The 24035-nt window shown below is 46.1% G+C and overlaps 1 protein-coding gene across 2 annotated transcripts in view; it reads left to right on the top strand.

The window, feature by feature from the left end:
• Ranbp10 (RAN binding protein 10) overlaps window positions 1-24035 on the top strand; it is a 59849-nt gene that overhangs the window by 16920 nt on the left and 18894 nt on the right. For both annotated transcript variants that reach the window (XM_036187599.1, XM_036187600.1), the window contains one exon: window positions 5462-5514. In XM_036187599.1, coding sequence (XP_036043492.1) covers window positions 5462-5514 — 53 coding nt within the window. The remainder of the gene's footprint in view (window positions 1-5461; window positions 5515-24035) is intronic.

The following is a 24035-nucleotide window of genomic DNA, read 5'->3' as shown; positions in this document are numbered from 1 at the left end:
TGTGCCACTCACTATACCTGGCTTTTTTGAGACAAGGTCTCACTATGTAACCCTAAGCGGCCTGGAACTTGCTATGTAGACCAGGCTGGTATTGAACTCACAGAGATTGCCTGCTTCTGCCCCCAGAGTGCTGGGATTAAAGGTGTGCACTATCAGCCTTTATATTTAATTTTTGTCTTAACTGCTTTGCCTAGAACTTTGAGTATTCTGTTGCAGTGGTAATAGTGAGAGCATTGTGTTCCCAATATTGGAGGGTAAGCTTTCGGTCTTGTTAGTTCTAACCATCTTATGTAATGGCTCTTGTTATATTATGATTCTTTCTGTTCTCTGTTGAGTATAATTGACATGTAATTTTTGTTTTGTTTTGTTTTGAGACAAAGTATCTATGTAGTCCTGGAACTTGCTATGTAGACTGGGCTGACCTTGAACTCACAGAGCTCCTCCTGCTTCTGCTTCCTGAGTGCTGGAATTAAAGACAGCTGCCATCATGCTTGGCCCAGATATAATTTTAAATATTTAAAAATTTATTTTGTTTGAGGCAAGGTCCTTGCTATAGCTCAGGCTGGGCTCGTATAGCTGCCTCAGCCTCCTGATTCTTAGATTGTAGGTGTGTGCCACCTTACCTGGCTTATATGTAATTTCATTATGATTCACCCCTTAAAGTGTATAGTTGAGGATTTGGGGATTTATTTCAACAGTACAGTCCTTGCTTGGCACTTTCAATGTACTCAAAAGGACCTTGGCTGGAGTCCCAGTATTACAAAAACAAAAAGTGTGTAGCACAGCACTTTTTAGTATATTCAAAGGGCGCTGTGGCTCTTACCCTTTGATTATCTCAGAGCGGTTAGATGGTAGTCTTCAGGGGCCTGAAAACTCACTAGAAGATGGGAAACTACATCTATTTTGAACAAAAAGGTGAGACAGGGTCTCTTTATGCATCCCTGGGTGACTTGCTATGTAGTCCAGGCTGGTATTGGACTTTTGACATTCTACCTGCCTCTTCCTTCTAAGTACTGGGGAATTACAGCCATGTGTCATCACACCCATCTGTGAAAACTTCTTTCTCTCCTCCCTTACCCAGTGCCTGGGGCTTGAGTGCAGGTGCCTAGACATCCTAGGCAAGTGCCCTGCCAGTATAGCCCAGGGATCTGTGTCGTCTTGTAGCTTCAGAGTGCCCTTGTTTTGGAAAAGACTTAGTGTTATCTAGTGTTTGAAGAGTTGGGGCCTATTTCCTTTGGACCCTGACTCAGCTGTGACCTCACTTGAGTCTGCTAGTTGGGTTCCTGTGGGGCTGCTCCACATGTCATTGACACCCAGAGGTGGCATGGTGCCCAATGTGAATGGGTGTCAGCTTCCCCCGGCTACTCTACACTTAACTCATCCAATCAGATTGTGAGGTTGAGCAAGAGTCTGTGCACAGGCTCTCAGGCAGGCCGTTGTCTAGGAAATGCTATTCCTGCTGGGGAAGCACAGGACCTAGAGGAATGTGGTGATGGCTTCCTGCTGGAGAGAGAAGAGGCTTCCCTTGTAGGAAGGAACAAATAGTTCTGTTCATGTTTGTTTTTTATAGTGCTGGAGATCAAACCCAAGGCTCTGTACATGCTAGGCAAGTGCTGTACCACTGAGCTACACTAGTTCCCTAAAAGCAGCTTGTGCTTTGAGCATAGGTGTCTTAGTGGTCCTTCATCCCTATGGAACGTTGTAGAACCCGAACTTTGGCTGGTGGCCAAACATAACTCCTCCTGTGGGATCCTTGATTTACCCTGTTTGCACTAGCTTTAAGCTGCTGCCAAGGGTTATTCAGGAAACAAATATGCTCTAAACACAAGCTCTTACCTTAGATTCAGGAAACCACAAGTGGTGTGGGGTACAGGCTCAGGCCTCTCACAGTAGACAGGAGAAGTGACTGTCTTCCAAGTTAGGAACCGTCTGGCTGTGTTACACTTGTGCGTTTTGGGTGGGTGACTACAGGCTAGTTGAGTTGTTTACTGCTTGGTCAGCAAAGACACCAAGGGAACAGAGACCAGCTCTTGGCATCCTCTACCACATAAAGCCAGGAAACTGGTTATTTAGGCTGCTGTTTTTCTGGGGAAATGTGCAGGTTGTAATCTAATGGGAATCCTGCCAGCAGGCTCACACAATGGCTCCTGATGGTCCTAGAAACTGGCCCTTTTGGGCAGTCAGTATGTGTTTCTTGGAAGGGCTGAGCAGTTCTGTTCAGCTTTGGGCTGTGTATTGGGCCATGTCTTTGACCTCAAAGGATCTAACTCTGTGTCCCAAATAGTGCTTAAAATAAGCAAGACAAGTTTTCTTTGTGCTATGGATGCCTCCTCTATAAAATGCTGGTCCTCTCCACCACCCGCTTTAAGCACTGTGGACTAAATTAATTAGCTCTATGTGCTGGTCTGTGTCTTTTCTTTTCTTTTCTTTTCTTTTTTCAAGACAGGGCTTCTCTGTAGCTTTGGAGCCTGTCCTGGACTAACTCTGTAGACCCAGACTAACTCTCTTGAACTCCCAGAGATCTGCCTGTTTCTGCATCCAGAGTGCTAGTACTAAAGGTGTGTGTCACCATGTCCAGCTAACCTTTTGGTTTCTAATGGAAGCATCTTAATATCTTTGCCACTTTCTTTAGTGGCAAAGAAGAGAGCCCCTAAGATGACTCATTAGGTAAAGGCACTTGCCACCAAGACTGAAACCTGAATTCCGTCCGTCTCTGGGACCCATACAGTGGGAAAAAAAATACCGACCCTTGAAAAGTCTTCCTCTGACTTCCAGATCTGTCCGTGATACATGTGTGCACATGCAAACACAAAATAAACAAATACACACAATTTAAAGTTTTCTTTAAAGAAAAAGAAATAAGAGATAGTGTGTGTAACCATGACTAGCTGCTAGTGTACTGAAATCATGGCCTCCAGTCACCTGTCTTCTAATTCCAAAGAGGAAAGGAGAATCTAGTCCTTAGAAGTACCTAGGGAACGAGTGGCAGAGCAATGCAAGGTCAGACTTACTCATTAGCAAGGAGCAGTACCCTGAAAAAATACAGCCAGGCTGCATCTATTCTGGGTCATCAAGAATCCTGACACAGCTTCCTCTCAGGATCCTCAAAACATATACACATTCCCTGTACATTTACAGATAGTCTCCTGGATCACACAGAGCAGGGAGGTGGTGAAGTTTGAGCTTCCAATACCATCCCCCCTACACACACACACACACACACACACACACACACACACACACACACACACATCTTTCCTCCCCAGGTACCTAAGTAAGGTATGCAAGGCAAGGTGGGGCCCTTCCTGTGGCAACTTCCAAAGAAGTTTTAGTGGCACTCGTAAGAAGAGGTCAGCCAAAAAAGGAAATCTCTTTTTCAGTCTAAGTGTTTGTGGTATATAAGGAAATGGGTAACTCAAGAACTTAAAAATAAAAGAATCAAGCCATCTGGGGCTTGAGAGATGGCTCAGCAGTTAATAGCATTGGCTGCTCTTCCAGAGGACCGGGGTTCAATTCCCAGGACCCACATAGCAGCTCACAACTGTCTGTACTCCAGTTCCAGGGGATCCAACACCTTCACACAGATCATACAGATATACATGCAGGAAAAACACCAATTCACATAAAATAAATAAATTAATTAAAAAAAAAAAAAAGAATCAAGCCATCATCTTTTTTGTTGGCTTTTTTGTTATTGTTGTTTATTTGTTTGTTTGTTTGAGACAGGGTTTCTTTGTGTAACAGCCCTGGTTATCCTGGAACTCATTCTGTAGCCCAGGCTGGCCTCAAACTCACAGATCTGCCTGCCTCTGCCTCTCGAGCACTGGGATTAAAGGTGTGTGTCACCAGTGCCTGGCCAAGCAATCATCTTTTAAGAGTAAAAGAAAAGAGTAGACGCCAAATATAAATACCAGATTCTAAGCACATAAAATCATCAATAAACAGGCAGCTGAGGTGCTTGGAATACTTAAGACACCCAAAACACCATCCAAAGAGGCTAAGGTGTAACTTTATAATTGCCTAACAATGTCAATGTATTTAATGCCACTGAATTGTAATTTTAAAAGGTTAAAATGGCAATACTATGTAAAATGAATTTTACCATAATGAAAAAAAGTTTCTATTGATGTGTATGTGCATGTTCATCATGTGTGTACATGTATGTGGAAGGTAGAATTTACCATCAGACATCTTCCTTAATCATTCTCCATCTTTTTTTGTTTGTTTGTTTTTTTCGAGACAGGGTTCCTCTATGTAGTTTTGGTGACTGTCCTAGATCTTGCTCTGTAGCCCAGGCTGGCCTCAAACTCAGAGATCCGCCTGCCTCTGCCTCCTGAGTGCTGGGATTAAAGGCATGCCACTGCTGCCTGGCCTTTTTTTTTTTTTTAAAGATGCTCTCTCACTGAACCTGGAGCTCACTAATTTCAACTCTATTGGTTGGTCAGTAAGCCACAGACAGGGATCTTCCTGTCTCCAGCTTCCCAGTTCTGAGATTACAGGTGTACACTGCTGTGTCCAGATTTTTATGTGGATATTAGAGATCCAAACTCAAGTCCTTATGCTTGGACAGGAGGCATTTTTACCAACTGAGCCATCGCCCTACTCCCCAAAATTGAGGTAGCTGCATAGAGTTGCCTTAATTTGCCTATTTTCAAGTGGCTCGGATAGTCACATTTTGATTGTTTGTGTCATGACTTTACAAAATCCTTTCCACGTATATATATATCTCATCTCAGAGTATTGCTCCTCTAGCACACTCCATGCTCTAGACACCTGCTTCCTAATGCTCCAGAGCCCCATACCATAGTCAGCCCTGCCCCTGCCTGGCATTTACACTGTAGTTAATGCCCTCTTTTCTTTCTCTCATTATCTGTACCACTCACTGGATTTGGGAGGAGCAACTTTAATACCCAAACAGAATAGCAGAAAGGAATGCAAGGCTCCGACCCACCCACCTCCCTTTGAAACCAGCAACCCCATCATGTTGTACAGGGATCAAGAAAAGACACAGCCGGGTGGTGGTGGCACACGCCTGTAATCCCAGCACTTGGGAGGCAGAGGCAGAGGCAGGTGGATCTCAATGAGTTCCAGGACAGCCAGAGCTACACAGAGAGACCCTGTCTCAAAGAAAAAGAGAGAGAGGGAGTGAGTGAGGGAGGGAGGGAGGGAGGGGGAGAGAGAGAGAGAGAGGGAAAGGAAGATCACAAGGTTGTCTAAGAGTGGGGCCTAGTTGATACTTAGATGAGCGAAATCCAAAGATGAAGGTTCTCTGAGAGCCCTTAGTGTATTGAAAGACTACAGCCATTGCTTTTCTCATTGTTCTGTCTTCTACTAAGAACTGTTTAAGAAGGGAGATACAATTAATTTTTAGCTAGCATACAAGATAATAAGTTTCATCATGGCTTCTTCATACATCTGTGTTCTGCTCTGTTTTCATGCATTCCCCTCTTTGCTTTTTAAGGTACATGGGAATTGGACTCTCGGCTCAAGGCGTCAACATGAACAGACTACCTGGTGAGTCACTGTTTAAGAAAACATTGTTCGCTCTCATCTGTCCTGGTCTATTAGAGCAGCGGAAAGACTGGGGAGGGTCTTGTTTGCAGGATGTCCAGACATTGGGTAGAGAATTCCAAATGATGGTCATTGAGTTAGGACATCTTCCATTTCAAAAACCGGTTGGTGGAGGCTGAAAAGACAGTTTGGCAGTGAATGGTGCTTCCTGCTTTTCCCAAGGACTTGAGTTCAGTTCCCAGCACCCATGTCAGGTTGCTCACAACTGTTTCCTTGGACCCCTGAACCCACACTGAAGACATACAATCATACATAATTAAAAATAAAAATCTTTTAAAAATTGACAAGTGATTGTCACTCATGGAATTTGAACTGTTTACTGTTAAATGAAGTGACCTGACCTTACTCCCACTGGGGCTACGCCTCAGTAGCCCTCATTCCCATTGGCCCCTGCCAGCTTGGGACTCAGGCATGTGCCAGGAGCCATGTACTGCCAAGCCTGGCTCCTTCGTGGCTTGTTACTTCACCATGTTAAAGATCAAAGTCTTTAAGTGGTTTTCCACGTGGAACCTGGTTGAGGTGAATTCTGAATAAATAAGAGATATGATTAATGGGTTGGGGATTTAGCTCAGTGGTAGAGCGCTTGCCTAGCAAGCGCAAGGCCCTCGGTTCGATCCTCAGCTAAAAAAAAGAAAAAGAAAAAAAAGAGAGATATGATTAAGACATCTGAATTTGGAGCTGTGAGTCCACAGCAGCTTCAGATCAGTGAACTGTTCTAGGTTCTGCATCTGCTCTTCCTCTACCAGTCCTACATACTTCCAGTTGTTTTCTGCCCAGCTGTTCATTTCCAGTCCTGTATGGATAGATTCCAGGTGATGGTGCTAAGTCCGTGTCTGCCTTAAGTGGTAGAGGTGGCATGGCGTGAGCTGCCCTGATACCATCAAAAAGGCAGGCAGTGTCCTGGTGGTTCTGACTTGGATTCCTTGTACCTCTGCTGCAGAAGACCACTGGCTTTTCTAAAGAGCGAATAATACTTCAGTGCCTTTTCCTAAGGACTGTAATCTTCATCACAGCTTTGTCTATGATGAACTGATTTCAAATGTAATCTACACTTGCTCTGAATTCAACTAATTGTCAGGAATTGGGCTTTTCTCTTTTTGTCTTTTTGGTTTAATGTGATTAAAAACAAACTTTTTTGTTATTAATCAGAATTTGTAAGTTAGGTGTAGCCTCTTTATGGGTTTTTGTTTTTGTTTTTGTTTTCCAAGACAGGGTTTCTCTGTGTAGCTTTTGGAGCCTGTTCTAGAACTATGGAGCTCAGGCTGCCCTTGAACTCACAGAGATCCACCTGCCTCTACCTCCCAGCATTGGGATCAAAGGTGTGCACCACCACCACCCGGCTCAGCCTCTTTATGGTTTTAGCTCTCTTACACAGATCTGTTTCTTGCTTTCAGTGTGATCTTTGAACTTTTGTACTGTTTTGGTAGTGGAGAAAAGAGATTTTGTCGTGGGAGACAGCATCAAATTTGGTAGTTTTCCTGCCTCTGCTTCCCAAGTGTTGGGATCACAGATGGGCATCAGCAGGCCCTGCTTGCCCTCATTTCCACACTCACTGCTACATCTTGAGTGCTCTCCGCCATATCTGGACTCTGCCTGAGAATTTCCTGGATGGAAATCATCAGATTGAATCTAGGTAGGGCTTCTTGGGAAGGATGGATATCCCTGACGTTCCTAGGATGCAGGACTAACAGAATGTCTGGGCAGATCTGGCATAGGACAGGTATATGAATAGAGTGGAGGATTCCTTTGCAGGAGTGACGATGGGTCTATCATTGCTGGGTCTGCTGCTGCGTTTGGAAGGTTAGAATAGAAGAATGTGCTTTCAGCTTTCCCAAGGTTGCTGTGTGTGTGTGTGACTGTGTGTGTGTGACTCTGTATGACTCTGTGTGTGTGTGTGTGTGTGTAATTGGATTGTTTGGATGTGTGATTGATGGGAAGGGTCTGGTAGTGGCCTTGGCTGGGTCCAGATTTTGAGATTTTGTTGTTACTTTCAATGAGATGCTTGAGAGAAAAGATATCTTCCAGCCTGCTAGCCACCCACTAGGGGTTCTGTGTCTTCAGGCCAGTGGTTCAGACTCAAGGGGGCTTTATGAATATTTACTTATTTAGTTTTTTTCCCCAAGACAGAGTTTCTCTGAGTAGCCTTGGCTGTCCTGGATCTCACTCTGTAGACCAGGCTGGCCTTGAACTCAGAGATCTGCCTGTCTCTGCCTCCGGAGTGCTGGGATTAAAGGCATGCAGCACCACTTCCCGGCTTATTTTTTATTTTTTTATTTTTTTGGAACAAGGTCCCTCTATTATGTTTCTCTGGCTATCTTAGAACTCACTATGTAGGCCAAGCTGGCCTCGAACATATAGAGGTCCACTCGCCTCTACTCCCAAGTGCTGGCATTCAGGGCATATGCATCCATACCCCACTCAAATATCCTTTTTGAGATCAGTGTGTACATAAATAGTTGGTGGACACATTCAGTGTTTGTTCACCGTCAATGGACCCAATAAATCCATTTTGTTTAGATATACCATAGCTACAAACCTTTCTTCCTTATTGGTTATCTCTGTTTATGTGAAGGAGTTTGTTTTGAGACATGGTTTTCATAGGTAGCTCAGGCTGGCCTTGAACTTGATCTTCCAGCCTTCCTCTCTCTGCTGGGATTACAGGCTTATCACACAATGCCTGGATATTTTTCTTTAAATTAAAATTATAAATTATATTCTGCTGGGGTATTGAACCTAGGACCTTGCACATGCTAGGCAAATGCTGTCCCACTGAGCTATCTACTTAGCAGGGTTTGCTGTTTTGACCAGTCTTAGAAACTTAGAAACATCTTTGTAGGGTTGGATTTATTTAGCTCAGTGGTAGAGCACCTGCCTATGCCTAGCAAGTGCAAGGCCCTGGGTTGGGTCCTCAGCTCCAAACATCTTTGTGCAAAATGTTTGTTTTTTCTTCTAGTGTTATTTAGGGAAGGGTGTTAATGTTTTAATATAGTGAAGTATATTTGTAATAGACCTTTTTGGGGGTTGCAGGGGATAGGAAAACAGTCTCATGTATACCAAGTTAGCCTCAAACATTCTAAGCTATATAGCTAAGAGTGACCTTGAACTCTGATCTTCCTGCCTCTGGGTACTGGGATTACAGGCCTATGCCATTATGAGCCTGTACTACCACACCCTGTTTTGGGCAGGCCAGTTTGGAACTAGCAAGCCCTACCAGCAAGATTTTAAGTAACTGTTCCAAAACGCTGTACTGACATTTCTTTCTTTCTTTCTTTCTTTCTTTCTTTCTTTCTTTCTTTCTTTCTTTCTTTCTTTTTTGTGATTTTTTGAGACAGGATTTCTCTGTAGCCCTGGCTGTCCTTAAGTTTTAGTTATTGTAATTGTTGTTATTGCTGTTTTTTGTTTTGTTTTTAAATAGAGTCTAGTTGTATATCCTGAGCTAGTTTCAAACTAGACATCTGCCTACCTTAGCCTCTTGAGTTCTCTGATAGGATGATAGGTGTTTGTTTCCATGCCGAGCAGAAACGAGTTTGTTTCCATGGTGTCTTAGCCAGGCTATTCATGTTTGCTTAGTGGTTGGTCATATTCCCTCCCTCCCTCCCTCCCTCCCTCCCTCCCTCCCTCCCTCCCTTCTTTCCTTCCTTCCCCCTCCCTCCCTTCCTCCCTCCCTCCAAGACAAGGTTTCTCTGTGTGGCTCTGGCTGTCCTGGAACTCACTCTGTAGACCAGGCTGGCCTTGAACTCACAGGGATCCACCTGCCTCTGCCTCCAGAGTGCTAGGATTAAAGGCACGTGCCACCATTGCCCGGTTTTGTCTTATTCTTTACTGGAGTTTGAAACCTATTTTTACTGTAAATTATTTTATTAATTTGTCCATTTTTTTAAAGATTTATTTATTTATTATGTATACAGAAGAGGGCACCAGATCTCATTATAGATGGTTGTGAGCCACCATGTGGTTGCTGGGAACTGAACTCAGGACCTCTGGAAGAGCAGTCAGTGCTCTTAACCCCTGAGCCATCTCTCCAGCCCCCATTTTGTTTTTTGAGACAGGTAGCTCAAGATGACCACAAAATTGCTGTGTGGCTGAGGTTGGCTTTGAATTCCTGGTCCTCCTGCCTCACTTTCCCATGGCATGTGATGGTGGTCTCCTCCTCCTTCTCTTCCTTTCTTCGTTTTCAGTAAGCAGCTGGGGCTACAGACTTGCTTCGTATGTGTAAGATGTTAGCAGATTAACTCACCCTAACTCCAATGTAGAGGAAGGAGGACAGAGGAATTGAAGCTGAGGCTCTTGGGCAGTAAGAACTTTAAGAAGTCAGCTGGTCAGGGAACTGTAAGAAGTGGTAGATTATGGTTTACAAAAAGACTCTTTTCTCACCCTAAGATATTAACTGGACACATTTAGTCATAAGCGGAATGGGGCCTGAGGATGTAGCTGAGTAATGAGGTTGTGGGTTGGTCCCCAGTACTGCCCGTCTCCTAAAGTAGGCAGTTATATTTTAAATGTGTGTATATTGAGATAACGGAATATATCTGGCTTGGTTGAGAAGACTCTTGCTAGGTCATTGGGAGAGGTTCCTTATTTTGATGGCTGTGTATATAGATTACGTTTTAGGGTGGTGGTGGTAGGAATTGAACTCAGGGTCTTGCACTTGGAAACTCTCTACCACTTGACCTATACCACTCACCCTGTAGAGATTATTTTCTGTTTGCAAGTATAGAAAAACTTAGGTGGGCTGGGTGGTGTTGGCACACGCCTTAATCCCAGCAGGCAGAGGCAGGTGGGTTTCTGTGAGTTTGAGCCCAGCCTGGTCTACTAAGCTAGTTTCAGGACAGCCAGGACTACCCAGAGAAACTCTGTCTTGAAAAACCAAAAACAAGGGGGGGGGGATGAAAGAAAACAAAAAAGAAAAGCTTAGGTGGGCAGGGGACATGGCTCAGTTGGTAAAGTGCCTGCTACACAAACTTGACGATCTCAGTTTGGATCTTCAGAACCCACATAAAAGCTGGGGGTGGTAGCACACATATGTAACTCTAGTGCTGTGTGTGTGTGTGTGTGTGTGTGTGTGTAAATTGGCAAATCCCTGAAATGCACAGACCAGCCAATCTATGTGAGTCAATGAACTTAAGGTTCAGCAAGAGACCCTGTCTCAAAATATGTGACTGAGTGACTGAGGAAAGATATCCACTGTTGACCTCTGCCCATTACCCGATGTGCATGTGTATATACCTGCATGCAGGTATACCCACATTGACAAGTACATAAATCCCTCCTTCCGGTACACTATACCCATACAAGAAAACAAAACAAAAAACGTAGGAGTCAGTAAGTCTCAGAGGAAGCTGTTTTGTTTTCAGGGCTGTTGGACCAGGTGAGGAGTCAAAGCATGTTGGGTCTGTGGGTGTGGGTCTGTCTGTCCGTCCTCAGCATGTGGTAAAGGCCTTTTGTGCTCTTGTTTGCAGGTCACCTGGAGATGGGTGTTTGGATTGTGCTCAATACAGAGGGAGGACTAGGAAGTGGGGCTTAGTCACTCCTCTCTGGGGAGCCGTGGATATCCAGGTACCAGTTGGGAGTCACAGGAAAGTACAAGAACTCATCGAAGGCTGTATGTGCTGGCACACATCGGTCAGGAAGCTGAAGCAGGAGGCTTGTGAGTTCTCAGCCAGCTTAGGCTATATAGTCAATTGTTCTTCAAATTAAAACAAATAGCCCTGCATGATGGCTCTTGAGTTTATCCTAGCAGAGGTAGGTGGATCTCTGAGGCTGAAGCTTGCCTGTTCTTGGGCTATGTAAGTGAAACCTTGTTTTAGACAAACAAGAAAAACCTTCCGCAGGGATAAGAACTGTGATATGATGGATGCACTGAGGCTTCTGGCTGGTTGTGGGAGTGGAGTGCCCTCCCTTCTGGTGTCCTGGCAACTTGCCTGGAATTGCTGGGTGGGGTCCAGTGTCAGGCTGCTGCTTCAGCATTTATAAGTGGTGGCAGGCAATACTCTTTCATCCTGAAAGAAGCCACTGGAGTGAAAAGGATCACCCTTGATCCTGGGCCAAGTAGGCCTTGGGTTTAGCCCCTGCGGGCTGGCCTTTCCAGCGTTGCAGAGAAACTTGTCAGGGCAGGTCCCATCATCTCATGGAGGTCTATCTCCTCTGGACCAGGCTTTGGATGTGAACAATAATATTAGCAGCTCTACCCTGGCTTCTGGGGAAGTATCACCAGACAGGTCTCTTTTCCCATGAGAAACTTGGAAAGCTGTCCTCTGGTCCCATCACAACATCGAGTCAACAGACTCTTTCGTGACCCCCAGACACTTTGCTCTTGGAGCTGTGGATAACCAAATGCCCTTGTGTTTTAGACTCTCTCCGTGCTGGATGCTTTACAGGGAGCTTCTCATTCCTTATAACCGGGAGGCCCTAATAGTGCATTGTGTGGGTGCTCTGTGACAGGCACTGAGTCTAGCCTGGAGGTAAATAGACACTGTCTCTCCCCCTATGAAATTACCCAGTAGGGAAGAAACGTGTAGTTGAGAACCCTGCATTGGGCACTGTACATTTGTAGGTTCCTTGATGGGACTGCTGAGAGTGTGATGCAAGTGTACTGGAGACAGGCCTCCTGAGACAGTAATGGCCTTCAGGTTGGAAAGGACGAGGGGTCAGGCCAGGAGTGGTGATGATAAGTGGTAAGGGAAGCTCAGGTGGGGAAGAACGTATTAAAGATCCTGACGGAGGCGGTGCAAGAGCTGAGTTGTAACGGACTGGCTAAGGCCAATGGGACTGGGCTATAATGGTTGACAGGGTCCAGTAAGGAATATGGATGTCTTGGGTGTTGTTGTGAGGAAACCGTAGTACAGCTTGGAAGGATGGGTACAAGGAGACCAGTTAGAACCTGTCTCAGTGGCCCAGAACTTCATGAAGTGACCTGGACAAGACTGAGGAGGAGAAGATGGGATGGCTGATAGCTCTTGGAGGAGTGTTTTAGAGGAGTGGACAGATGTCTCCAGCATGTCTCCAGAGTTACTGACCATTGCTTTTAAAGCTCTTTCACTGAGCTTGGGGGAGGAGTGTTTGTCTGCCCAGCCTGCAAAATGTTTGACCCTAGCACTGCAGAAACCCATAGGCTATGGTGATGTACACCTATAATCCCAGCACTCTGGGAGGTAGAGGCCAGACAAAGCAGAAATCCAAAGTTGTCTTGGCTATGAAGTGAATTTTGAGGCAGCCTGTGCTAAGTAACTGATTGATTGGTTGATTGATTTGATTTGATTTTTCTTTTTTAGAGCTTTATTGGGAGAGAAAGAGAAGAAGCGGAGAGAAGGACTGGTGGGGGGTACGGAAGGAGAGTGTGTGGGAAAGAGAAAGGGGGATTATTTTTCTCTCTCTCTTTTTTAAGCTGAGGATCAAACCCAGGGCCTTGCGCTTGCTAGGCAAGTGCTCTACCACTGGGCTAAATCCCCAACCCTTGCTTTTTTTTTGGGGGGGGGGTTGAGACAGGGTTTCTCTGTGTAGCTTTGGAGCCCGTCCTGGAACTCACTCTGTAGCCCAGGCTGGCCTTGAACTCACAGAGATCCACCTGCCTCTGCCTCCCGAGTGCTGGGAGGCGCCACCACCGCCCGGCCAGATTTTGTTTTTTTTTAAGACAGGGTTTCTCTTTGTAACCTGGGCTGTCTTGGAACTCATGCTCTGTAGACCAAGTTGGTCTTGAACTCAGAGATCTGCCTGCCTCTATCTCTGGAGTACTGGGATTAAAGGTGTGCACCACCATTGCCTGGCAAATTTAAAAAAAGAAAAATGCTTTTATTAAATAAGAAATGGCTGTTTTGATACTGAATCTCGGTGACATTAGAAACAGGCTGAGAGCCTGAGTCAAGCAGCTCTTGTCAAAATCTGAGAGATGTTAATTTATGAAGCCCAGGTCTCATCTGCCGTCCTGCTGCAGTTGAGAAATACTTGGTCCTTGACTCCTCCTCATACTGTAGCCTCTCGGGGCCTTGGGGAAACTGAGTGTGAGGAAGGCGTGTTGCAAGTGTGATGGACATCATTTTCTTAAGGCCCTGATCTAGTGAGTGTTTGAAACCAGCCGGAACCAATAAGGGACTGACAGGAGCGTGCTCTCCTTTCCTTCTCTACCATGGACTCCTCATTTCTCTGGTCCCTTTGGCTCTACTGTCTTATTATAACGTACAGTAGCTGAGTGAAGGTCCTGGAGAGGTGGTAGCAGCAGTATTGGTCTTCCTTAAGAGGACTCTTGTGGCCTTCGAGTGGTTGCCTGGGCTTGGTCAGGCCCCGAAAAGGCAGTCTGAGGGCAACCAGGGGGAATCCAACTCACTGTACTGACTCAACTTCACTTTTAAGCAAATCATTCCTCTAGAAACCTCTGTTCTTTTCTTAAGACTGGGCAGAGCTGGGCAGTGGTGGAGCACGCCTTTAATCCCAGCACTCAGGAAGCAGAGGCAGGTGGATCCCTGTGAATTTGAGGCTGGCATGGGCTACAGAGTGAGTTCCAGGAAAAGCACAAAGCTACACAGAGATACCAAAAAACAAAAACAAAAAAACCAAAAACAAAAAACTGGACAGAAAGTGGACCTGCTTTCTCCAAATGGAAGTTTTCTTGCAAGGACCGGGTCCTTATGTGACTCGGCTGACAGCTGCTGACTACTGGCCCTTGAGTGTAACCTGGAGTAACCTGCAGGCTCTCTACTGGCCTTGTCCTGTGCTTCCGCTGCTTTCTCCATTCTGCCCTTGCTCACCCACGGCCGCCTTACTGCCGTCTTCCTCTGCTTTCCACTGTGTACGTTGTGCCCCTGTTGCTTTGGGCCTCTGATTCTTCTGCTGACAGGACAGTTTCTTGTCTGCCTCTTCTTCAAATACCTCTGCACCCTGCATGTACTACACAGCCTCATGGCTGTGGGGCACCTCACACATGCTGCTGACATCCCACATCTGCCACTGGCAGACACTGATTGACCTTGCTCTGAGAAGCCCTTCCTCTTGACCCCTAGTGCAGTCTGCCTGGTCCCTTCACTCTCACCATCTCTGTGATGTCATTTGTCACTATGCCTTGTATGGCTCAGCATTTATCATGTCCTTAATTGGGTTGTGAGCTCCTTAGGACTTAGACTACATTTTATTTTATTTTTTTAACAGGGTCTCTGTGTAGCCCTGGCTATCCTGGAACTCACTGTGTAGACCAGGCTGGCCTTGGGTTTAGAGATGCACCTGCCTCTGCCTCTTGAGTTCTAAGATCAAAGCGGTGTGCCACTGCACCTGGTTGTGGAGTACATCTTTTAATTATGACTCATCAGAGTGTGTACGGGGCCTTGCATAATGGCTTTGGGTTGAAATTGTACTTGTGCTTTGCTGTGCTTTGCCTCAACATGATGAACTTTGGTAAGTCACCTGTGGTTTTGGAGCCAGTTTTGCATCAGCGTGGATAAGCCTTGGATGAGCCTTAAGCACAGTGGCACTGAGTGTGATGGGCTCTTCCACCTTGTACTTAGAGGGCTCAGAGTCATTGACTCAAAGCTGGCTCACATTTGGTCATGCGGGAAAGCAGATCTTACATTCATTGAGGGTGTGTGTTTGTTTGTGTGTGTGTGAGGGCACGAGTGTGTGGTGCATGGAAGTCATAGGACAACTTTCAATGGTTGGTTCTTCCACCCTTCTGAGTCCTGGGGATCGAGTCCAAGTTACCAGGTTTGATAGCAAAGCACCTTTACCTACTGAGCCATCTTGTCAGCCTGAAAAATCTTGAGGGCTGTGTGGTTGACTTGTTTGTTTGTTTGTTTGTTTGTTTGTTTTTTCGAGACAGGGTTTCTCTGCATAGCTTTGGCGCCTATCCTGGAACTTGTTCTGTAGATCAAGCTGGCATTAAACTCACAGAAATCCACCTGCCTCTGCCTCCCAAGTGCACCACTACCGCCTGGCAATGTGTAGTTGACTTCTGAAACTGTGTGGCTCAGTGGCTAAGGCCATGGATTGGGAAGCCACATTGTTTGTTTGTATTTGTATTCTTGAAGCTTTATTGCCTAGAATGATTATTTAATTGCTTGGTTCTTTAGTTTCTCCATCTGTAAAATGGAAGGGATATATTAACATAGAAATATCTAGGGTGGTAGTTATAAGAATTAAAGATTAATTCTTCTTCAGGGAGGAACTAAGATAGGATCTCACAATAAATCCAGATGGCCTCAAACTGAATCTTCCTGCCTTAGCATCCCAAATGCTGGTATTGCAGGTGTGTATCACCACATCCTGATGAATGAGTTTATTTCTGTAAACTACTAAGAGTTCTACCTGACTCAAAAGGGGTGCGGAAGCATAGCTATTGTAGAGGTAAATTTCCTCTTCCTGAAAAAAGAGCACCTGTGCATTTAGAGTTCTCCTGTGTCTGCATACAGATTGGAGTTAGCTTTCATTGAAACTGTACTTTTTGAAACTGGGCATAGTGGCCCATGCATTTAATCCCAGCATTCCGGAGACAGAAGCAGGTGGAGCTTGAGGCACCCAGATATACATAGTGAGTTCTAGGACAGCCAGGACTACAAAAGAAAGAAAAGAAAAAAAGAAAAAGGAAGGAAATTGCATTTCCCCTCAGGTGCTAGTTTTCTGTATTTGAATGTCAACTGTCTTAGCAGGAGTAGTGTTATGGAAGGCTGAGACCACGGTCAGGATGTTGATGCTTCTAATGTGCTCAGTGGAGCATCTTTGCCTTCCAGGGTGTTGGGGCAGAGGGTGGGATGGCACTGTGGGACTCATGGGTGAGGATGATAACAGGAGTACCTCCCCATGAGGCTGTACTGCTCAGTTTCTTGACAGCATGTGGGAGTGTCTTAGTTTGCAATGTCAGAAGTTTCTGTTGGAAGATGTGGAAGTTTTGCTTATCTTTTGCAAGGTGTTCTTTGGTCTCCTTAAGTGTGAAACCAAGGAACAGGTGTGGTTCCAAAATAAGAATGTTGGAACCCTGGGCTAAATGACTCAGAGGCAAGGCTGAATGATCTATTGACAGGTGAGTGCAGCTGCCTGCTGCCCCACCCTTGCGCTGGAGAACTAACAGGAAAGGGCAGGGATCCCTAGATTGAGGAAGCTGGATGAAAGAAAAAAGCAGGCTTGTTGATGGAGACCAGGGCTTTGGGCTTCTTCCATGCTTGGGTGCTTTGAGAGGTTGGGGGATAGAGAACTGTTGCTTCTGTGTCCTGACCCTCAGCTGGAGTCGGGGAAACTCATGCTGTGTCGAAAGGAGGCCTGTCTGCAACAAGCTGGGTTTCTGGCATGGTCCCACTTGCCTTTTCTATAGTAAGATGGCTGTTCCCATGGTGTTGCATATATTACCTTGATTGCTACAACCCCTCAAAGGAGAATACACACCCACCCACTGAGACCTGTTTTCCCTAATTGTTGGAAAGGAATCTCTGGAAGGATTATGGTTAGGGATTGAGAGGATATCCCCTGGAGTAGCTGTTGCCCAGGCCTGGGCTGAGATGGGGGAGGGCCCAAGGTGGAACAGTCGGCTTTGTCTCCACAGGATGGTGGAAAGTAACTGAGCACCTCTCCTCCTCCTAGAGTGTACCTTACTGTGAGTGGGCTATCAGCAGGATGTCCCCAGCAGGACAGCTGCCTCTACTAGCTGGGCTAATAGCTCATCTGTCACATCTGCACAAGTGAGCCACTGAGAGCAGAGTTCAGGGTCTGTGCCAGGTTCACGTGAGAGTGTGAATAAAAAACCGGATGTTCAATATCCTTCCTCCCTACCTTCCTAAGGGTGCAGTTCAAGCAGTGGGAAGGGTCTGAAGTAAATGCTAGTTGCAGATGGTGATATATAGCAGACATTTTAGATAGATGGGTTTCTAATAGTCTGGAAATGCTGCTTGTGTGTACCTGCCAAGAAGGAATTGTTCTTTCCTACTTCATGTAAGCTGGGATCCTTGTTGCTCATTAGTTGACGAGCACCACCAGGTCTTTTGTTCGGCCATCGTCTCTCTGGAACTTCTTTCCTCTCAGGAAACCCTTCCCAAGGGTTTGCCATGTGGTGCTCAAGCCCTCTTTGAGGGAAATTGCTCTCTCCACCTCTCTGAGTTGAACACCAGGGCCTCACTCAGATTTTGGGTGCCTTTCCTTCTCACTACAAGAGAATCCCTGGGCACAGAACTGGGAGTCAATACTTCCCTAGTAGTCAGTTCTGTAGGGCACTTCAAGGCAGCCCTACCTGTAAAAGGGATCAGTTAGGAAATTCTCTGAAGCCACTGAGCAGCTGCTAGGACCAGGGCTATGAGAGAGAGGTTGGGGCTTCAAAGCCTGGTACTGCCTGACCCATTGTGGCCTTTCTTTCTGTCTCTCCTTTTTCTGAGATGTCCTTGGAAAGTATCCTGAATGGGAGTGATGAAGATGCCCAGGAGCCTTGGAGCTCTGGCAGCAGGTGCTGCGGGGCAGTTCAAATACAGTTGTTTGGCAGTTGGATGCCAGAGGCAGGGAATGGGTCAGAAATCCTGATGGCTCCTGTGGTGGTGTGTGGTCCCCAAGGGAGGAGCATGGTTCAGGGGAGAGCCTCCACCTCTCATTTCCCTGCAGTTATGCTTAAGTCTAACAGTGCCCTTGGTCCTGTGGCCCAGGTGAACCCCTTTTCCAAAGGCTACTGTCCTCACCCACAGGACATGTGTGTGTTAGACAGCACATCAGTGCTACTTGGCAGCCTTTTGAAGGCTGCTCACTTAGACCTAGAAATCCTTTTTTTTTTTTTTAAGATGTATTTATTATGTACACAGAAGAGGGTGCCAGATCTTATTACAGATGGTGTGAGCCACCATGTGGGTGTTGGGAACTGAACTCAAGACCTCTGGGAGAACAGCCAATGCTCCCCATCCCTGAGCCGTCTCTCCAGCCCCTGGAAATTCGTATTACTGGACATTGGGGTTCATTATAGTATTCTGCTCTTTCATATATCCGCTTTTAGTCTCTATAAACGGAGGGTCACTTTGAGTTCTAGACTTGTGCTATAGAGTGAGAAGCTGTATAAACAAGTGTGTTTTTCAAGCTGAGCACAGAGTACACTTATAATTCCAGCTGCTTAGGAAGCCAAGGCAGGAGCATCAAGAGTTCAAGATCAGCCTGGGCAACATAGCAAATCTCCATCTTGAGAGAGAGAGAGAGAGAGAGAGAGAGAGAGAGAGAGAGAGAGAGATTGATTGAGATTGATTGAGATTTTTTTTCAGGGCAAGTTGGGACCTTTGAGATAAGGGATGGTACTGACAGTGAAAGGGCCAGTTCTAAAATTTGAGTTTGTTAGCCTTTGTAAACAGATTCTCCAGTGTGCTCTGATGAGGCTGGAGCCACATCAGGCTAGAACAGAGTGAGGACCAGTTGCTGCTCCAACCCTCACAACCAGAGAGATCTGTGTCAAAAGACAGTGGTGTCTGGGCCACCTTTGGGGAAGCCTTTTGTTCATATTTACCTAGACCTCTTAGGATTTGGGGATGCATGCAAGGTCAGGCTTCTTTCTTTACCTACACATCTCTACCACCCATTAACATTCCCCAGAGCTTTCAAAGAAGTCTGTGGGAAACGAGCAGAAGCCAGACTCAACCCTAGAATCTGGGAGTTGAGGCCATATGCCCCCATTGTACAGAACGGTTCCATCCCTATTCCTTAACAAGGGACTCTGGGGTGTGGAAAAATAACTCACCCAGGTTAGGCAGATGCCATTTGAGCCTAGACCTAGCCAGACCCAGCTAGACCCTCATGGACATTTTTAGGTCTTTCCTCAACACCAAGGATGATGACACAAACAAGATTTCTTTCTTTCTTCCCTTTTTTTTTTTTTTTTTAATAAATTATTTTATTTTCTGTGCATTGGTGTCTCATCTGTCTGTGTGTCTTTGTGAGGAACTGGAGTTACAGACAGTTGTGAGCTGCCATGTGGGTGCTGGGAATTGAACCTGGGTCCTCTGGAAGAGCAGCCAGTGCTCTTACCTGCCCAGCCATCTCTCCATTCCTGAAATCTCCCTTTTTATATAGGTTCTGACTGTATCCTCCCTTGCCCTACCCATAGCTTCAAGTTGACTCCCAGGCTCTTTTCAGTGGAGGGTCCAGGAGCCATGTGGGAAGCTACCTTCCCCGGGTCAGTAGCTACTTGCAGACTTTTTTGTGTGTTTTGTTTTTTTCTCTCTCTTTAACGTGGTTTCCATGCAGAGCCCCCATGAAGATTCTGCCCCTTTGTTACTGTTTCCTTTTCTGCCTTCAACTACTAGAGGTTTGAGGGTGCCATGACCCAAGATTCCCAGAGTTTAGACTAATGGCCATGGGAGTGGTGTGACTGCAGTGCTTCCTGTGATGGGCATGTTCTCTGTTACCTCACAGCATCTACTGAGTGGAAACAAACCTCTCCTGCTCTCCCGGTAGTCATTGTTGATCTGTTGCCCTGCCGCCGTGGTTCTGTCAGGCTTTTAAAGGTAGTTAGGGTTATAGAGAAAGCACATCTGCTGGACCTCTGAATGGAATGTCTCAGCACTGGTGATTACCCTTTGGGGCAGCCCTACTATTGATGTCCCACGTAATGCTTGGCTGTCTTCTTAGTAGCCTGAGGCTTAGGAAACCCCCTGGCCGGCCAGCCCAGCACATTCCTTTCCACAGCAGGCCCTGAGGGTGCAATTTTGAGAACCACTAGCCATGGCTGTTGAATGCTGTGTGTTCTCTAAGGGCTGTGGACAAGGAAGAACAGAGTGGGCCTGGGTCTTCTGCTGGTGGGCCTGTCAAGCTTTTGTTGAGAGAGGTAGATGATGACCCTGGCTTGCCACTGTAGGGCAAAAGGGAGCTAGAAGTCAAGAGCACCCAGGTGTGATTACTAAGCTAGTGTTCAAGGTGGTAGGAGGAAAGAACCTTACTAGAAACATTTCCTGTGGATCGTACCTCAGGCACAGTCCCACTGAGTTATACCATCCCTGAAAGAAATTCACTGAGTGAACTCAGGAGCTGAGTGGAAGAGTTGGGATTCCGACTCAAACCCTGAGGCAGTTAGGTCATTTTAACCAGTGAATTTGCGATCAGCCAGGGCAACATTGTGAGACCCCAACCAAAATAAAATCAAGTCCTCTGACCCCAAAGTCCATTGTTGAGTGGGATGTGGGGAAATAAATGGTTTGAAGGCCCAGGCTGAGGCTAGCTTTGTGGTAAGGCATAGGCTGGCCCCTTGGTATGGGTAACGTTGGACTGGGCCCTAGTGGGCACAGCCTAGGCCCTCTTCCAGGGTTTTGACCTAGTACACTGATAATGTGGTTTGGCAGTAGTCTTTCCACTGTCAGTTACTTTGAGACTAAAGCCCTTGGTGTGTCCTGGTGGATGGGCATGGCATGTGTGGGCTCCCAGAGCAATCATGCTGGAGTCCTGGCACTCCCACAGAGAGTCTCTCACCTCTGGGCTATCCCATGCATGGTGTCTGGGGATGCCAAGACAATGACCCACTTCCTCAGCCACCATATACTTATGTGTTCAGTCTTCCCGTTTTGATGATGAGTCAGGGGAAATGGGTGGTACTAGGGTTCCTAAACTGTACACATGGAGCCTCCTGGGCTGAATGTAGCTTGCCCTCCCTTTGTGTTTCTGGCATCTGGTAGTACCTGATGTGTGGCAGGGCACCCTGACATTGGCTTTTCTGTTAGGGTGCCCATGTGATCAGTTCCCTTTGAGAGTAGCTATACCTAATCTCTTTGGAGAGAGAGGAATGATGAGTTGGGTGGCATTCTGTTAGAGTGTTGTCCCTATTTGCACAGCCCCAGCCCATCTTTCCGAATCAGAGCTAACTGTATGTGATTACCTGCAGAGCCTGACCCATACAGTAGTGCTCACCTGCCCTCTTATGACCCTTGTGTCCTGCTGTCCTCTGAAGCAGCTGTCTCTAGTCCTTGTTTTGTTTTGTGGTGCTAGGTATCAAACCCAGAAGGGTTTCAAGCATATTAGGCAATCAGTCTACCACGGGCCTTCATGTCTGTGGTCTTGTAATGGGAATGGCAAATCTCATTACCAGTCACATACCCAACTTTATACCAGACTCACCCAGAGAAGGATGAGTGTGCATGTTGTTGGCTTTAGGGCACGAGTGGGAAAGAGTGTACTAGTCTTAAGGAGAGGGTGCTGGGTAGGAGGGGGCTTACTCAGGCATGACTTCTGGTCCCCTAAACAGGAAGGGGACTTAGCACCACCATAGATGACTCTCAAGCTTCTAGACAGACACTTTACCACTGAGATCTACCCTCAGTCCTATTAAACATTCTTTGAACACCTACATGAACCAGATGTTAGGTTGCGTGGACAGAAGGATGCTCAATAGGGTTACTTTACTCAGAGAACTTTGACTGCATTAAGGAAGAGAACCTATCTCTGACCAGCTTGACCCACTGACCTCTGGAAGGGCAAACAGGTGCCAGGTCTCAGGTACAGGTGTTCCTGAGGGTCTCTGTATCTTTCATCTCTGCTCTCTGCTTATTAGCTTTAGGCTACCAAACTGAACTTCTCTCTGAGGTTAGAACAATGGCTGGGAGGGAGTTTGAGAGCTGCTGTCCTCCTAACAATCTGTGGAATTTTGTTTTGCTCTGATGAACTGATTGTATTCCCTTCACCCAAAATGTCTTTCCCTCTGATCTTGGCAAGTAGAACTCTGCTCAGTGTGTGAGTGTTTGCCTGGATATGTGTTGTCTGTGCAGCACATGCAGTGCCAGGAGAAGGGCACTGGATCTCACTGCAACTGGAACCAGAGATGATTGGGAGCTGCCATGTGGTGCTGGGAATTGAACCCAGGTCCTCTGGAAGAGTGGCCAGTGCTCTTAACTGCTGAGCCATCTCTCCAGTCCCTACCAGGTATTTCTTCCTTACTTGATTGTTTACTTACATGTTATCAGTCTTCTCTGTTCCTTCCACATCTCACATCACCCTTGCAAACTCCCAGGAGTTTTGTTGATTCTTCGGGGCGGAGGGGATGGCACCCTGCTCTTTCCAGAAAGGAAAGTCCTGTGCTGTCTCTGAACCACCCTGCTGCTGCAGCTGCTATTCCTGAGGAAATACACAACATTCTGGAGTTTAAAAATACCTTATTTATAGCCAGGGGGTGGTGGTGGTGGCGGTGGCGACGCATGCACTCAGGAGGCAGAGGCAGGCAGATCTCTGAGTTTGAGGTCAACCTGGTCTACATAGCGAGTTCCAGGACAGCCAGAGCTACACAGAGAAACCCTGTCTCAATTAACAACAACAACAATTAAAAAAAAAAAATTGGGGGGCTGGTGAGATGGCTCAGTGGTTGAGATAACTTGTTGCTCTTGCAGCGGACTCAGGTTTGGTTACTGAGTTGGCCTAGAACTCTTAAATAGACCAGGCAGGCATAGAATTGAGAGATCCACCTGCCTTTCTGCCTCTGAAGTGCTGGGATTAAAGGCCTGCACCACTACACTTGGCAGCATTCTGTTGCCTTGGTGGTAACACAGCTGTATATACATTTGCTAAAGTTAATTTGAATCGTACTGCTAAGATGGAAGAGGAAGCAGGAGTATAGTCAGTATTCTAATATGCTTGGTACAGGTGAGGCCTTGGGTTCAATGTCCATCACACAAAAAGAAAAAAGTACAAAGGAAGGAGTTTTCAGGTGAGGTTGAAGCAGTGGAACCTTTTGTGTGTGTGTGTGTGGAGCTGAGGATCGAACCCAGGGCCTTGGTGCTTGCTAGGCAAGCGCTCTACCACTGAGCTAAATCCCCAACCCCGAAGCAGTGGAACCTTAAGCTTGAGGCTAACATAGGCAATTTAGACCCTGTCTTAAAATACAATATAAATTAATCCCAGCACTAGGAGGCAAAGCCAATCAGATCTCTGGGAGTTCGAGGCCAGCCTGGTCTACAAAGCGAGTTCTAGGACAGCCAGGACTGTTACATAGAGAAACCCTGTCTCAACAAAACAAAACAAACAATCAAAAAACCAACAACAACAAAAACTAAATAAATAAATACATAGAAATAAAATGTAGAAAAAGAATTAGGGGTTGGAGAGATGGGTCAGAGGTTAAGAGCACTGACTGCTCTTCCAGAGGTCCTGAGTTCAATTCCCAGCACCCACATGGTGGCTCACAACCATCTGTAATGAGATCTGGCGCCCTCTTCTTTATACATAATAAATAAATAAAACTTAAAAAAAAAATTAGTAGAGCCAAATGTTGAAATGCCTGCCTAACAATCCTAAGAACCTTAGTTCAATCTCTAGTTTCACCAAAAAGAAAAAAACTAAATTATTCCCCATTTAAAACAATTATACATTTTTGTTTGCTTGTTTGTTTTTTGTTTTTCGAGACAGGGTTTCTCTGTGTAGCTTTGCGCCTTTCCTGGAACTCACTTGGTAGCCCAGGCTGACCTCGAACTCACAAAGATCCACCTGGCTCTGCCTTCCGAGTGCTGAGCTTTTTTTTTTTCCCTGAGCTGAGGATCAAACCCAGGGCCTACCACTGA

The sequence above is a fragment of the Onychomys torridus genome, chromosome 5, assembly GCF_903995425.1.
Source record: "Onychomys torridus chromosome 5, mOncTor1.1, whole genome shotgun sequence".
Taxonomy (NCBI): Eukaryota; Metazoa; Chordata; class Mammalia; order Rodentia; family Cricetidae; genus Onychomys; species Onychomys torridus.
This window is presented reverse-complemented; position numbering and strand designations above follow the sequence as displayed.